Here is a 16,365-nt window from a genome sequence, read left to right on the forward strand (position 1 = left end):
CGTAATAGCAATCATGTTCTATAAACAGGTCATTTGGATAAGAGCTACTCACTGGTCAACAAAAAAGTGCAGATGGCAAAGAAAGTAACTGGTCACCATGACCTAAGCACATCACCATAATTATCAAAGTTGACAAATATGCACCCATCAGTATAGCTGGATTAAAGGGATCACAAAAGCAGACAAACAGCATCACATGCTTTCCTCAACAACAGAAATATTTTATACTTTAGTTATAGCCTCTCCCACTGATTTTATTTCTAATTCTTCTTGCAGTGTTTAGATTGTTCACTAATGATCAGGAAGAAGAAGGAGGGGCTTAATGCCTAAATAAACAACCCATGCTAGAGTTGTGGAAGGGGCATGGTGCTAGATTTTGTTTCCTGTTGACTGGGAAGAGCTTATCTTGTTCCCAAAGATGACAGAACACAGTGATCACAAATTTTCTGGAGTTTTGCTTTGATGAAAACAAAAACAAACAAAAAAACCCCAACCCAAAACCAAACAAAACTAACAACAAAACAAACAATAAACCCCCCCAAAACTATGATAAAGACAGAAACTACACAATTATATCTCCTCATTTTTGTTCTCCAGAACAGTTATCTGCTTTGGAAGTCTGCTGCTCACATGAAGTTCTTGCTGCTGATGAAAACTGCTTGTTCCATGTGCAAGGAGAATAACCTTTGAGAGATACTTAACATGAGAATACAAGATGAAGAAGCAGCAGACAGACTTGTAGCCTTTCTTCCCTCTTTCAGGAAAGATTCTGCCCTACTGGCAGAGCTTGCAAAAGGAACGAACATGCCTTCCTAGCAGTGGTAATACTGAAGGTTTAGCTTTAAGACCTCAAACTGCACCAGCTCAGATAAGCTCTCAAAAGACCCTAAAGAGGTCTACCCTCCCACTTCTGTGAATTATGTGGGCTGAAATTGGAGAGACCAAGCTTGAATACTATGCATACTACTGAAGTAAAATAACTTCTTTCTAAACAGAGTTGGCAGACAGGTACACATAAATGAAGGAAAAAAAAAAAGGAAAGTAACTCACTGTATAGATGTGCATACATACACACACACATACACACACACAAAAAGCCAACACAAAAATCGAACAAAAAACCCACATACACAGAAGAGACATAGCTGTAGGTCCAGAAGTCAGAGGATGGCATTACTCTGTACTGCCTGCTTCACCATGAGCCAGGTACAATGAGTGGCTTCTGCCCTGTTGTAGGCTAAGAACATTCATTTCCTATAGCTTTGGACAGCACCACATAAATGGAGCTTGGAGACAAATCCATCTTTATTTAGAATCTTTCTGCAACCCGTCTTTGTCACAGTGTCGAGAAAAAATCAAGTGTTCAAAAGAAATGAAGCTGTAAGGTGCTCTAGCATAAAAATGAGGACAATGCTTGCCTGAAAACAGATACTATCTGTAGCTAAATCTGAGCAGCAGACACAAACTTCCAGCATAATAAATATAGTATCATCTACACAGTAGTAGCAGTAATAATAATTTAAATGTATTGTTTTAAGCAAAGCTGAAAGAGCTAACACATACCTGAATCCCTTTTCAAATCAAACAAGAAATAAGTGTACCTTCCTTACTAAATATCTGTGGCAATACTCCAAAGAAGATGCATTGTGTTCGGTGCAAGAGGGAGAGAAATATCTTTTTTTTTTTTCTTTTGTCTTCTGTAGCCACCATAAACCCCCAGAAATTTCAAGTTCAAGATTTTTTATACATATGAGGAGTTCACTATGTCAGTCATAACCAAAAATGAAATCAGAATATCTGAAGTTGTCACACATGGGTTTGAAAATGCTTCTAAGTGGCAGTTGCTAAGCCAATGTTTCTGCTTTTTTGAAATAACATGTTGACTATGGTTGTTAAGATGTGTTTACACATAGCATAACAGTGCATGGTATAGTATATAGCTACTACATTCAAGGTACGTATGCATTACAAATATGCAGACCAAGTAACTGGCAAATGCAACTCAATAATCAGACATAAATGGTTATATCACCAAGCATATCTTTCCAGAGAAAGTGGATACTGACAGATACTTCACAAAAAAAAAAAAAAAAAAAAGAGTAGTTGTATATGGTGGAAGAAAATGAGTTGGATTATCTCACTGCCACATATTTGTTATTTTATTAACTGCCTTTATCACTGTTTCTCTAAACAAGCTCTGCCAAACCACAGCAGCTATTTAAGCCATTGAATCCTGGCTCTCTGCTTGAGACTACACTATAAATCCAGTTATATAAATTACGCAAGTCAAAGCAAGGTATGAAATAGGAATGTGAAGGAGAAAGTGTGTGCCTGGCATGGTATCTTTTCTCCAGCTATGTCCTTGATAAAATAAATATATCACCACTTCCTGTAAATGCTTTTTCATTTATATTCTTATACTAATATAACACACCGAGGCCCAGAAAGTAAAAAAATATTAATGCCTTTTTTTAAGAAAACTTACAATAAATGTAACGAGCCTGTATTTTAAAAAATAAATAAACATTTAGTGTTTTGACACACAAGTGTTGATAACTGTACTCAGTTTCATTCTCAGCTAAATAATAATAAAACCTTCAATTTAAAAATTAAATGCATTCCATTCTTGCTTAGCAATCTGAGGGAAAAGGAGAATTAATATTAGAAGAGAAGTCAAAAAGATATGTAGAGCCCAAAAATGCTTGCAAGGACAAAATGAACATAGGAGAATTAGTTAGGAGAAGAAAAATATGTATATAGAAATATGTACATATACGGAAATTGTACCAAAACATAGTAAGAGCATCAACAGAGGTCTGAGGGACACAGTTGTCAATAACTCAGGTGAGTATAATGCAAAACAAAATGAGATTTGCTCAGCTCTTACTACATAGATAGCTCACTTAATGAACAATATCGTCATGTCTAATACATATTTTGGAGTACACAGACTGGGAAAAAATATAGTACAAAACTTCAGCAAAACACATCAATCTGAAGTCTTTTGCACAGTGGCAATATCAGCCTGAGTAGTTACTGCGGGTTAGATGAGCTAGAATTCAAGAGACAAAAAACAGATAACATTAGGTTTAGGGACTTACGATAATACAGGCTACCTGAGTATGCTAGCAATTATTAAGAATTCTACCTACCTACTGGACAAGTCAATCTTATGCTTCAAGACATTCATGTGGTTTGACTCTGCCATGAAAATATACTGTTCAGGGTGGGGTTGGTGAAGTATTTTGGAGACATAAATTAGAAAAAACTTTTAGCTGATATTGACACAACCAAAAAACTACGTAGCGATTACACTGAAGTGATCCACATTTATTTTAATTAATTTTAAAGAATTGCTCATCCCACACTTCACACTCTCCTTTTATGGGAAGTTTTCCAAAGAGCAGAAAAAAATCCTGTTCTTTAGAACTGCTTTTGAGAAAAGACAGAACGAAATATTTTGAAACATACTTTAGGAAAAGTTTGTACTGGCAAACATACCAAGTGATCAAAACTCTCTCCTCCTGTAGCTTCCATGGTTCCTCAAGTCAATAACAAAATAGAGCTTGACAACAAAATTAGGGTCAGTGTATGAGTCACACTGCAGCCAATTACATATATAACCTGCACATAATTTCTTCGTAATTTTTTTGACAGGCTGTTTTAAAACTATTGTAACAACTCCTTTATGAGTAATACCACACTAGAAAAAATATGTTTGTACATTTAACGAAATGAAAAGAAAGGGGACTGATATCCCTCGTTACTTTAATGCATCTGAAACAGTTACATGAAGCAGATGTTCAGACAAATTTTGAAAAACAACATGCTAGAACACTGTTAATATAGCAAAGGGGAGTCCCAGATATAACACCAGAAATATAACGTGTCTTTCAAACATCCTGTTTGGTTCCTTGATGCTGTGCACACTGTATCAGTTGGGCCAACAGCACCTCTTTGACTGTGCCCACCCCCTCATAGCTTTGATCCCACTTCCTTTCAAGCCCCTCCAAGTGTGCATAAGAATGAACTGCACCTTCAATGCTTACTCTGCAGCTATGTAAAACCATTATAAGCTCAGCAGTAAAGGTCATGGGGAAGGAAGGTAGATGCTGCAAGTACACAAAGTACCCAAAACACCTCAAAGATTCTTGATCATAGCATCTAACTGTCCCTTCTCCTTTGAAAGATTCTCAGCAACTTGCACAGAACCTTTCAAAATGGAAGAAAGGAGGAGGATTTTAATAAGAAAAGGGAAATATATTATTATTCTATTGAGCTGATGTCTGACTGGTATCTCAAACAAACTGGTAAATGTATGCAGACACACATGTAAATGTTTCACTAGCAAGTTAAACCCAGAGTTTTTTTAGGCTGCCTTTGTTCTAATGGAGGCAACCTCAAACTATTTTCCAAAGGAGTGTTTTGGTTTGAAGCAGCAGTGTCCTTCTGAAATTAAACTTACAGCCAACCCCACTTAACCAGGTACTGTGCTAGTTTGCAGAGGAGTCTCAGTGTGCATGGACTAGTTTTCTTTTAGAATGAAGTAACTAAGAAGCTCCCCTGGAGGTATGCACCAAACATGCTCTAACCCTTCACATATCCATTATGGTCTGAACACATGACTAATGCTTTTGACAGTTTTTAAGTCTACTCTGACACAAAAATAGACCTGAATAGACCTGCTCTGAGCGGGGACTGGACTAGAAGACTTTCAGAGATACCTTTTAGCAATTTATTTTATGATTCTATGGAAAATACCAGAACTGTACACAAGTGTCAATGCAAGTGCCATGGCACTAACTGATTTTTTCTGCTCTTGTTTCAAATTATTTGCTCATGTAAACATAGATTTCCATGTCCAATAATTCTTTCTTACCTGCTTCACATTCTAATTTAATATAACACCAGCTACACTGGGTACTAAAGTTTTCTGTGGCAGTATAGATCTCTCTGCAGGTTTCTTCTTGCAAAGGCAGATTAACCTCTGCACTGCTCATTGTTGTCAAAGCTAGAGTACTGCAGAACTCAAGTTAGCTTCTTTCAAGTTAGCTCAGATATTTGCACACTGTACTGCTAAATGCAGTTAATATGCTGCTTGTCTTAAATAGGATGAGGAACTATAAAATCATAATGGCATGTACAACTTGAAAAAAACATTGCCAGTCATTAAGTGGTAGAAATTAGCTATAAGCTTGATATTATCATACTCTCACAGTGGTTAATGATATCCATTATAAACCAGAATTCAACTTTATCTGGATATTCATTAGCAGCTCTGTACACAAGTTCTCATCCTTAGCTATGTTATGATTTCAAAATATACTCAGTGCTGTCATCATGATTCTACTGCCTTAGTATGAAGATGTACATATTTTGACCTGCTGAAAAATGCTAGAAAAAAGTAAAGAGAGAAAAAGCAAAGAACTGCAAGAAAACTGAAGAGTAATTCAAAGGACTAATACAGAAAAAGGTAAACTGAGATGTATAAAATCCCCTTACAACAAAATGGTCTCAACTTTCCCAGAAACAAAATGAAGTGAGGTTTATACGTCTGCCATCTAAATATTTCCACTTGAATCTTATTTCCTATGAAAATGAGATTTATAAGATATTTTCTCCTTCCATCCATTCATCTGCAATAATTTGTCAACCTTTGTCCAGTTTCAGTTAGATTTGTTAAGATATAAAAGTCTTGCTATTTAGAAATTTTTCAAAAGCTTCCTCAATCAAAAAAAAAAAAAAAAAAAAAAAAAAAGAAATAGAAATCAAAAAGACGAGACTTCCACAACAGTTCCCCAGTCATGTGTTGAAGTGTAAGATGCCACTGCAAGTATTTGTGTGAGAAATAGTGAAAGATGAAGACTTTAAACTGAGAATACACAGGCGAGCTGACAAAACTCCCTTGGAAGCTTAGTTTCCTTACTTCTACTGCTCATGGAATGATTTCTTTAGTGAGTTTACTGCTGCTGCAACAGAAATAAATATTTATATCTTAATTAGACAGAAAAATACAGACAGTGAATCCTACCACATCTGCTCCATGTCTTCTTTCCGGCAGAAGTCGGAAGACATTAGCTGTAATCTTGTTATCTTGCACACCTTGTCCAAGGCCACGGTTGTCATCCTGCATAAGTCGACGATCCATGATCACTTCCAACTGACCTGAAAGAGCAACGCCATGATCATATAGGTTACAAGAATATGTAAAGGCTCTATTACACATAGGAAAAATACCTTGAAATATAACTTAAAGATTCACATTTTTTCTCTTGCATATGGAAGAGTAATAGCAGGTCAATACTATTAGGACTAATTAAGAAAACAGTTCACACCTTTGGGCTTTGGCTGTTTATAACTTTCCAAAAATTTTCATCAGCCTTTCAGCACAAAGTCCTGCAAATTTTTAATTTAAGAGTCTAAACAGAAGTTTAGCACAAAAAAATGTTACTGTTATCTATATTTGTAACAAGGATACTTGACACATCAAGCAACAAAGAAAAGAATGACCCCAAGTAGCTGCAGCCATATGAAGAGGCTTTCTTTTGAGGAACCGTGTCTTCATCTTATACTCCATAAAAGAGTGCGCTTCCCAAATATTTTTTTTTTCCTTTATTTGTATTTGTTTCACAGTTGGAGGCAGAAGGAAAAACAGGTAGGTAATATGAGTATATAAATATTCACCATCACTCCTTTTTGCAACAGTATTTTCCCTTGTGGGAGCAGGAAAGAACTTTGTACAAGATGGACACTGAGTATGAAGTTCTCAGTTTATACTGAATTGCAGCATGGCCATTCATACCTATTTAAGCACGCTGTTAAATCATAAATAACCTTATGGAAGATGAAGTTTTTATCTTTTCAAGTTTATATCTCCAGAGGGAAACCAGTTCAGGGCATATAAATAAGGCTGTTACAGTTTTTACACACCGAATCTTCCAACAGTTGTACTTGTTTCCTAAATAAAACTGGAAGACTGAAGTAGTTGTTTCCTAAATAAGAAATGCACAACTTAAGCTACTAGAAAATGCTGCTTAGCAAGGCAGCCTCTTTTATACTTCTTTATTGTCCTACAAGTACTTATCCAATTTTTCTAAATACTTGTTCTTCCCTTCCCTCAAAAAAAAACAGATTTTGTGACAGAAGTCAGTTGGCAATGAAACAAACTACCATTTTGAAATAAGGTATAAGGCTAGGACTGTGCCTCAAACTGATGGCCTTTGTGGATTGCTGTACAAACATGGGCTAACAGACATGTATAATTCTCTGAAACAAACTGCAACCACAGTAAGAAGGACAAACCTATGATAAATTTTGGTCAAAGTTTTCAAAAAAAACAGAAGATCTAGATCCAAAACTACCTGACCACATTTTCAACATTCACTAGGAAATGAGGATAATGAAGGCTGGCAAAATAAAGCTTTATGATTCTTAACACGATTGTGAATAGCAAATACAAATGATCAGTGCTGCACAAGTCAGAGATTAAAAAAACATTTCAAAAGTAGGTGAAAGATTAAAAAAGACTGTTTTAGTGAAATGTCTGGCTTAAAAATGGTATAAACATATTGCATCAGGCTTCAGGACGTAAGTGATCCCTTCTATTTATCCATCAGGCTGCAGGGAAGTTCGCCTCTAAATGACAGTGGTGCATCTCATCTATCTGGAGGACTTCCTTGTGGCTTGAAGGACAATCCACTAAGTAGTCAATTAGAGTAGTACTGGATGGAACTTATAAGGTAGAGGATGTTCAGCATCTAACATTAAAAAATGATTATGCATTCAATCCCACCAATGGGAAGAGTAATAGAAAGTAGGAATAAAATTGTGACAGTTATCGAGTCTCTGAGAAGCTGTTGTTGAAGACTGATGACAATACAGTCAGAAATCATACTCCATGGTGCTGAGATGATCTGACAGCATGAGAGTCCACTAGCCACTCCATAGTAAGGAACCTGTCTCTAATTCAAGAATGAGAAGGAAGAAATAATCAGCTGTTTATATACATCTCAGATTGCGGGTTATGCCTTGAGACACACAGTCTCAGACACACAGATACACAGCTGCTGAAGACACTTGCCTAAACTGTAATGTTTTTGAATTTTCTTCTAGGATCCCTTTGAGATCCTAAAGGGTCTTCAAAAGAAGCGTCAGCAGTCACACAACTTTCAGCATAATTTTTATTCTGATATTGTTGCCTGATATTTAACTGCAACATGGGAAACAGCACTAGCCTTGTCTTCCCTAACTTGAAGACAAAGTGGAGCTCCTGTGGACTTAGATGTTTCATTATTCTGTGATGCAGAGACTAGGATTGTTAAATCACAAATACTACAAAGTAATAGAGCTTCTGCGCACTAATTTAGTCTCCAATACCTATGTAAGAAGTGTCTACAAACATCTGGTGGTGTCAAGTTCATTTACAAGGTCAGGCCAAAGGGAATTTCTAGCAATAAAAGGCATGAAAAAATGTATTTTAGGTCTTGTATCAGGTGGTTTTGGAACAAAAGGCTAATATTTTCTACTATGGCTTTATTAATGCATTGATCTATAGGCCAGTTTTAACTCTTTGCCCTAAAGCAAATTAGGTTTGCTAATACTGGTTACAATCTAGGACAATATTCACCTTTTGTCAGAATAGACATTAATATGACATTTTTTCTGAAAAGAAACTGGGAAGTAGGTTTTGGTATAGGTTCTGATGGGTTTTTTTTGTTGTTTTTTTTTTTTGTTGTTGTTGTTGTTGTTTTTAAACATGCACTTTGTTGTTTTTCAAAACCACGTAAATTTAAAACTCATATTACAGCAAGGAATTATACAACTTAAATTGTTATTTATATACCTCATTTTGCCCACTGCTTGCTAGTTTTGTTTGAATGCCTCCTCATTCTGATAAGCAGTATAGACTGAAAAAATGACCTCTGTTTCCATCTCTCCAGGCCATTCATCATAGCCTTCTCTGCTGAGAGGGACAAGACTTTTGGAATTCTTAATATGAACTGATTTTTCTTGCCAACATATTCATCAGCTCAAAGTACTTCATCAAATCTGTGAGGTATGATTTTGCTGCAGAAGAAGCATGTTGGTTCCTATCCGGGGTCATTTTTATCGTATATTTTGCTAATTCTGGTCTTCAAAAAAGCTGCTATGGTTTTCCTTGTTGGGAATGTTAGACTACACTGTGTATCCCTTAAGACTAGCGCTTTCTACCCTAAAGTAAACAAATCAAAAAACATGATCACCATTACATTATCCATCTCAAGTCCTCTGCTACCAGACCAGTACAAAAGAGAACTTCTTAGTTTTGCTGTTTACTACTTGAGTTCCGTCGGAGTTCTTAGGTGAAAAACACCTGTTTCTGATAATTTATTGTTCATTTTATCTTTTTTTGTAATCTCTTTGCTCTGTCTCTAGTCTGCGACTGATCTTCCACTGAAGATGACAGGATCTCATGCGGGAACAACCTCTATCTCCTCCCTTATGGATACATGCTAAAACTTGTCAGAGTTGGAGAAATGTATTTCCCCCCTTCAAACACTAGTAGGTATGGCAACCTCTGAGCGAACTATTTCAGACAATCAAGAAGGATAAGCCTTTATAATATCTTTCATCTTATACTTACCATTTTTCAAGCTTGCAACACCTAGAGACTGAGCTGAATGAAGTGTCAAACGAACACCAGCATCTTGGATATAAGCCATTGTAGTCATAGGATAGATATTCGCTTGAAGAGGCAATTTACTCATTGTCAGTCTGGGCTGGATCTGCAATATGAACACGAACTTCAATAAAATATGTTATTTTTATGCATTTAAATTTCAAAGACCATTTCAGATATTTATCCGTCGTGCTTTAGAAGCACAACTGGCACCAAAGCATTCACTCAACTGTATTATTTAGCTTTTTGGAGATTTGTGGCTGAAATTAAACACTTTGGAAATGATAACTTCAATGTACTTTTAGATCAAAGAATATTTTAAAAACCTGAAAGATTCATCAAGGGTACCTAAAAAAAAAAGGAATCATCACAGTTATAGAACGAAATACATTTTTTTTTCTCCTCTAGAGAGCAAGTGGTGAATAGATTTAAAAGGAACTGTTCATTTATGATGGAAATTTATTAAAGTGCTAGTGGAATTCTAGAATGGTACATGACAAATGAGTTGTAGTCTTAAAATTATTTTCACGTTTAAATATTCACCTCAGTGTCTCCAGCAAAATGCAGTCCTACACACTGACTGAAAAAAAACAGTAGCCTCTTATTCTGCAGGTATGGTTTTCAAGGAATTTGAAAAACTATTTGCAGCAAGGGAGGAAGGTAAGGAAAACTTGCTTTTCTGTCTCCTGCAGAGTCTAAGTTACAAAAATAGTCACACTATATTTCATCAGATGCATCACCAATAAAACAAGTTATTACACTGGAAAAATACATCACTTATTTCCACCCCAGCAACAAGCAGTTGTTCTCTAGGTCTGAGTTGCTGGACCTTATATACATGTGGTGCTATGCTACTCAAAGGGCTCTAGTTCAATACACAAAGTGGAGGGGAGGCAAGGCATGCAGATATAAAAGCAACTACATGGTGGCTTGTCATAACTTTCTGTATTGCAAGTATTATGTTAAAAAGGACACAAAAGGATAGCGAACAATCTCCTTGAAAGGGAACAGTTGCTGCTTGATCTGGTATAAATCAAATTTTGTAACTGATATATTTTTAAAGCTTTTCTCCTTTTAAATGGTCAGTGGACTTTAAAATGAGAGTCTGATTAACATGGCTCAAACTCTTTACAATCAGAAGTATTAAGAGAGTTTAAAAACTGAGACCCTCGGCATTTATAATTTATAGACAACAATTACCTGATATCCATTAAGATCAGTATAGAATCTATTTTGACTGTTTATGTCAGATGAAATTCTCATTGCAAGCTCACGATTATATTCTCCTCTAATATCCACAATATTGGAAACTTGAAGAGACTGGCCTTCCAAACCTACAGGAAAAAGATGCATTTAAAAATATCTCAATTTTTAAAAAGAATTGCCAAATATATAAGAATGACTATGCTTCCAGAAACACAGTGATCTAGATTTCCCCCCCCCCCCCCCCCAGTTTTCCCTTTCTCTTATATTTAAGCAGATACTTGAAACTAGTTCAGTTATGTACCATATGCTATAACAGTATTTCTAATTCAGTATTCCTTGAACAGACAGTTTGAAACCTTCATTGAAGTGGAACAGAAGGAATTAATGATAAGAAACAGTGTGAGTTCCAGTAAATCAGCAGGAAACAGCACACAACTGTTAAGTGCTGTCTTTAGCAGCAGCTAATATGCTGTAGCAAGACCCAGCCATCCACTTCTCCCCTTCACTCTTAGGTGGCTGTCACCATTCACAAACAAGAATGAAGCTACCAGCTTGACAGCAATTGTTCCACTAAGCAGAAAACCTGTCAGCTGCTTTAACCAAAACAGAGAGAACCTTCCTTAAGGACAGTGAATTAAGAAACTGCACAGTGATTTGACCACAAGCAGGTCACAAGATGCCTATTTATTAAAAGAAGGATTAAGTATTTGAAAATGCTGATAGATGTTCAGTGAGATTTCTTCCTGCAGTGCCTCGCACTGAAATTTAAATAACTTTAATAATAACCTGGCCTTTTCAAACAGTTCAAGACACAGTTTGGAATGGAATCATACCATCATTCAGCATGATCACTTCTACCCTTTTTGTAGTCTAATGGGACTAATAATGTTGAAAAGAATTCCACCAAGCAGAACAGAGAAATGAAATATCTCCTTGTAGTCAGATGAAATTACAGTGTGCTTGTCTGATGGATTGTAAACAGAAGATGGTAGATACGGAGGGACTGATTAACCAACTTAGTCCTTTAAAACTTTAAGACAGTATTTTAAAATCTTAGACACTAACTACTTTTTTTTTCCAACAGTTCAACGTACACGACCCAGAGGCGTTGTTGTCAGCTTGGGCTCCTGAACTGTAAAATCTTGTGCAGAATGATACAGTATCTTTCAGTAAAATTCCTACATTCCTAAGCACACAGACAGAGGCTAGCACAACCTATTTTCCTTCTACGCACTTCGGTCTCAAGTTTTTTTAGCAGTCCTGTTTGAGCGTATGTTGGAATAGTTCTCTTAAGGTCTTTGTCAAATTCTAAAACAAAACCTCTGAACTTTTACACAATGTAATGCTGAAAGCATCACCTGCTTCAATTTTTATGCTATTATTTAGCACACAAAATGCAGTCAGGGTTGTGATTCTGTCACCTGAAGGAGGAAGATGTCAAGCTCTGTATTTGTTTACACATCTTTTTAAAAATCTGAATGCCACCCGCAGCAGTACCAGCAACTGTTAAAATGTTAACATTTACAAATGACTATTATACTACGCTGGTAAATCAAACACATTAGATTCATGTAATTACTTCTATTTTACCAGGCCTGTTCTGAAAAAAATGCATCTACACACTCCACTTTTTATACCCTTAGTCAGAGATTTTCCGACTATTTTGAAGCAGGACTATTAAAGCATGAGTACATTGAACAATGACACAGTATTTCAGTTTACAATTTTAAAATTACCAGACCATTCATTACCCTGTGCTCGTTTCTACTGCATAATTTGAGTTAACACAAAAATACAATGATGAAGATAATGAAACATAAGAAGCTTCTGTTAAAAAGATTAACAAAACATAACAATGGCAAGTGTAGAGTCTTGCATCTGGGCAAGAACAACCCCAGGTTTCAGTATAAGTTGGGGAATGACCTATTAGAGAAGAGTGTAGGGGAAAGGGACCTGGGGGTCATGGTGGACAACAGGATGACCATGAGCCAGCACTGAGCCCTTGTGTCCAGGAAGGCCAATGGCATCCTGGGGTGTATTACAAGGGGGGTGGCTAGTAGGTCCAGAGAGGTTCTCCTTCCCCTCTACTCTGCCCTGGTGAAACCACATCTGGAATATTGTGTCCAGTTCTGGGCCCCTCAGTTGCAGAAGGACAGGGAACTGCTGGAGAGGGAACAGCGTAGGGCAAGGAAGATGATTAAGGGAGTGGAGCACCTCCCTTATGATGAAAGGCTGAGGGAGCTGGGTCTCTTTAGCTTGGAGAAGAGGAGACTGAGGGGTGACCTCATTAATGTTTACAGATATGTAAAAGGTAAGTGTCACGGGGATGGAGCCACGCTCTTCTCGGTGACAACCAATGATAGGAGAAGGAGCAATGCGTACAAACTGGAATACAAAAGGTTCCACTTATATTTGAGAAGAAATTTCTTCTTAGTGAGAGTGACAGAACACTGGAACAGGCTGCCCAGGGAGGTTGTGGAGTCTCCTTCTCTGGAGACATTCAAAGCCCACCTGGACATACTCCTGTGTGCACCTCATCTAGGTGTTCCTGTTCCAGCAGGGGGATTGGACTAGATGATCTTTCGAGGTCCCTTCCAATCCCTAACATTCTGTGATTCTGTGAAAAGCATGATGATATCAAAACCAGATGCCAGAAGAAGTTAAAAATTGGTCAATTACCGAACAAAGTTGTCAAGCTGGAATAATTTTTGCTCAAAATAAACAGAATTGTAAAGCTAAAAGTGGAAAAAGCAGTGTTTTATAAAAATTGCTGAAGAAACTATAGGACTCATAAGTTACTGTCCAGTAGCTGGATTAGCCACATGATCAGGCTTCCCACCCCCTGGAAAGAAGGTAGGTTACAATAGGAATATCAGGTCTTTATTTAAAAACATACTGTATGTATACGCATACACATATTTATTTCTCTCCACATGCTTTCTTACTGTACATATCTAGTAAGACTTCAAGATACCTTCTTTTAATTGAAGTAATGCTATATAAATAACTTCCCTTACAAAGCCCAGGAAACTGACCTCAGCAAAACGATGCAAAGTCATCAATTTTTGAGAGTTTGAAAAAGGCCATTTCACAAGAAGAAATATCAATAAAAAATGTAACATAAAAGTAAACAGAGAAAAAAAATATATAAAAACACTTGCATCGTTTTTCTGTATAAAAGCTGGGAACATGGTACAGAATTTCACCATGATGACTGGATAGGTAATGATGTAAGTATTGGAACAGTGTGATGAATTAAAAACTGTTCAAAGGAAATTAAAAAAAAAAAAGAAACAAACATAGCACACTAAAAATGACAGGTAAACTTATGTTTACTGGCAAGCAAGCGATTTTCACTAACAACTAATTTTCTGTGAACTGTGAAATATAAGTAAAATACTACTAGTAGACACCTACTAACACAGTAAAGGGAGTATTGCAAAAAATCCATTTAAAAAAACCAAACAACCTCACCCTAACCAGAAGAGAGACTTTTCAGGCTTTCTTCAGGTTTTTTCCCTCCCCTTCAATACAACAAACAACCTCCTTATATAAGTTCCCTCCTTGCTAAGAAGTTTAATTTACTAAAACCCAGAGACCAAAGTAACCTTCTTTTTATCTTTTTGGCAACCTAATACATCTTCAACTCAAGGTACCTTTTTTTCCTCTAAGCCCATTTTACATATCGGTCACACAAAATAATGTGTTGAATATAAGCATGTTTCCTTAGGATCTTTGACAACAAATTAATATACAATATCTTGTTTTATATTCATAAGTAACGTGATCTAGATTTTGATTTAGTATTATAGTATCAGATGAGCTGGCAATGGAATTCTGATCACTGTATGGCAGGTGGGAAAAACTCGCAACTTCAAACTTTGAAGCATACACTTACATAAAAAATTTGGCATCCAAATCCATTTTAGTTCTAAAGAAAAAAAAATTACAACAACAACAACAACAACAAAAAATATCAAGCAGATCAGTTCTGTGCGATTGTAAAGTAGGTATTGTTGGCAGTATTATTTTTTAAACCTAAAAGGAATACAGAAAATAGCAAGGAAGACTTTAAAAATATTTATAGCTCCATTATTTGTTTTTGAAGGTGTTTAAAAAATAATTCAATGTGAGAAAATTTTAAAAACCATTAAAACAATCTTGACACCTACAGTAAAAGTAATGCTGACACAAACATGTTTAAATTCTTTCAAGTACTGAAAATCATAGCCAATGTTGCTGTATTTACTATAACTTTTTTGAAATATAAATAGATGAACAACTGAAAATCTATGTTTCCTACTTCAATTACAAAAATCAAGCATTTTAAGTCAAGTTTCTATGGGAAAACAACTTTATGCAATTGCACCATGATTTCCTCCCTCTTTCACATTTTTCACTGGCCAATTTAATCATCAAGTTTGGAAGAGTACAGAGTTTCCAAAGTTACTGTTTTACCCAAATTTTCTTGGAAATCAGTAGTGAACAGTAGAGAAATAAAAAATGAAAGCCATACTGAAGGAAAAGCAAGGAAAACTGATATGAATTTACATCCTAAGAGTCAATAAGCCCGTGTTCAGTGCTGGTGCCTCTTAACAGACACAGCCTATTCCATCACAAGCTCTTCCATCAGTAAAGGACATAAAGAGGAAGCTCGCAATAACTAAAGTGTGCCTATAGTTGTGGAGTAAACCAGATTTCACTATTTATACCACTACCCAAATAACCTTACATTCTTTATGACTTCAGAGAAGATATTGTTGTACCTCAAATAAGTTTGAGGCTATGAAAGAAAATACGTTTTTACATAATCTCCAAGATATTTCTAAAATTTTTCTTCTCATTTTTGTAATTTACAGCTACCTACAGCATTCAGATGATCAAGTGAAGTTCAGGATCCCCTTGTAGGTAATGTATACCATAACATTTCCTGATAATGAGAGGTACCTCCAGCAAATCTGTTGAGCTTAAGCATGTCAGCTTAATGACCAGCATGATGTTCAGAAACGGATCACGGTGCACTGTACCTGGTAAATACTTTAGTCTGACAAATTCTGTGCTAGTTCAGAAGTGCATTCAAACATTAAAAATACAGGTAAGATCCAAGACTCTAGTGACGAAAAATAACTGCTGAGAGAGACAGAATTTCACAACTCTTACCCTGGACTTTATACAGTCTCATGGTATGTGTCACGTGTTGAAAAAAACATACAACTTCTGAGAAAAGTCTTCCATGAGCAACTCTTATGGTAGGTGGATCTGTAAAAATATAAGGCTACAAAAAGAAAATCGGAAGTTAGAATAATTATTTTAAATGTTTTGCACAAAAGAGTATAAATAAATCAAAGTACTTAATAAATATTAAATAGTACCTTAAGTTTTTAAACTGTTCTCTAAGTCTAGTCTAAAAACTGGTAATTAAAAAATTACTCCTAATCTGAAATTCAGAAACTTTTCTTCAAAGCCTCACCTTTCCTTTAGCTAAAACTAAGATAACCTTC

At 36.0% G+C, this 16,365-nt stretch overlaps 1 protein-coding gene across 2 annotated transcripts in view; it reads right to left on the bottom strand.

Moving 5' to 3' along the window:
* The window catches only part of MAN2A1 (mannosidase alpha class 2A member 1), a 112,245-nt gene that overhangs the window by 12,501 nt on the left and 83,379 nt on the right, over positions 1-16,365 (bottom strand). For both annotated transcript variants that reach the window (XM_065046649.1, XM_065046650.1), the window contains exons 16-19: positions 16,025-16,139; positions 10,859-10,992; positions 9,623-9,764; positions 6,032-6,165 (exon numbers count right to left, since the gene is read on the bottom strand). In XM_065046649.1, coding sequence (XP_064902721.1) covers positions 6,032-6,165; positions 9,623-9,764; positions 10,859-10,992; positions 16,025-16,139 — 525 coding nt within the window. The remainder of the gene's footprint in view (positions 1-6,031; positions 6,166-9,622; positions 9,765-10,858; positions 10,993-16,024; positions 16,140-16,365) is intronic.

Source organism: Columba livia, chromosome Z (assembly GCF_036013475.1).
Source record: "Columba livia isolate bColLiv1 breed racing homer chromosome Z, bColLiv1.pat.W.v2, whole genome shotgun sequence".
NCBI lineage: Eukaryota > Metazoa > Chordata > Aves > Columbiformes > Columbidae > Columba > Columba livia.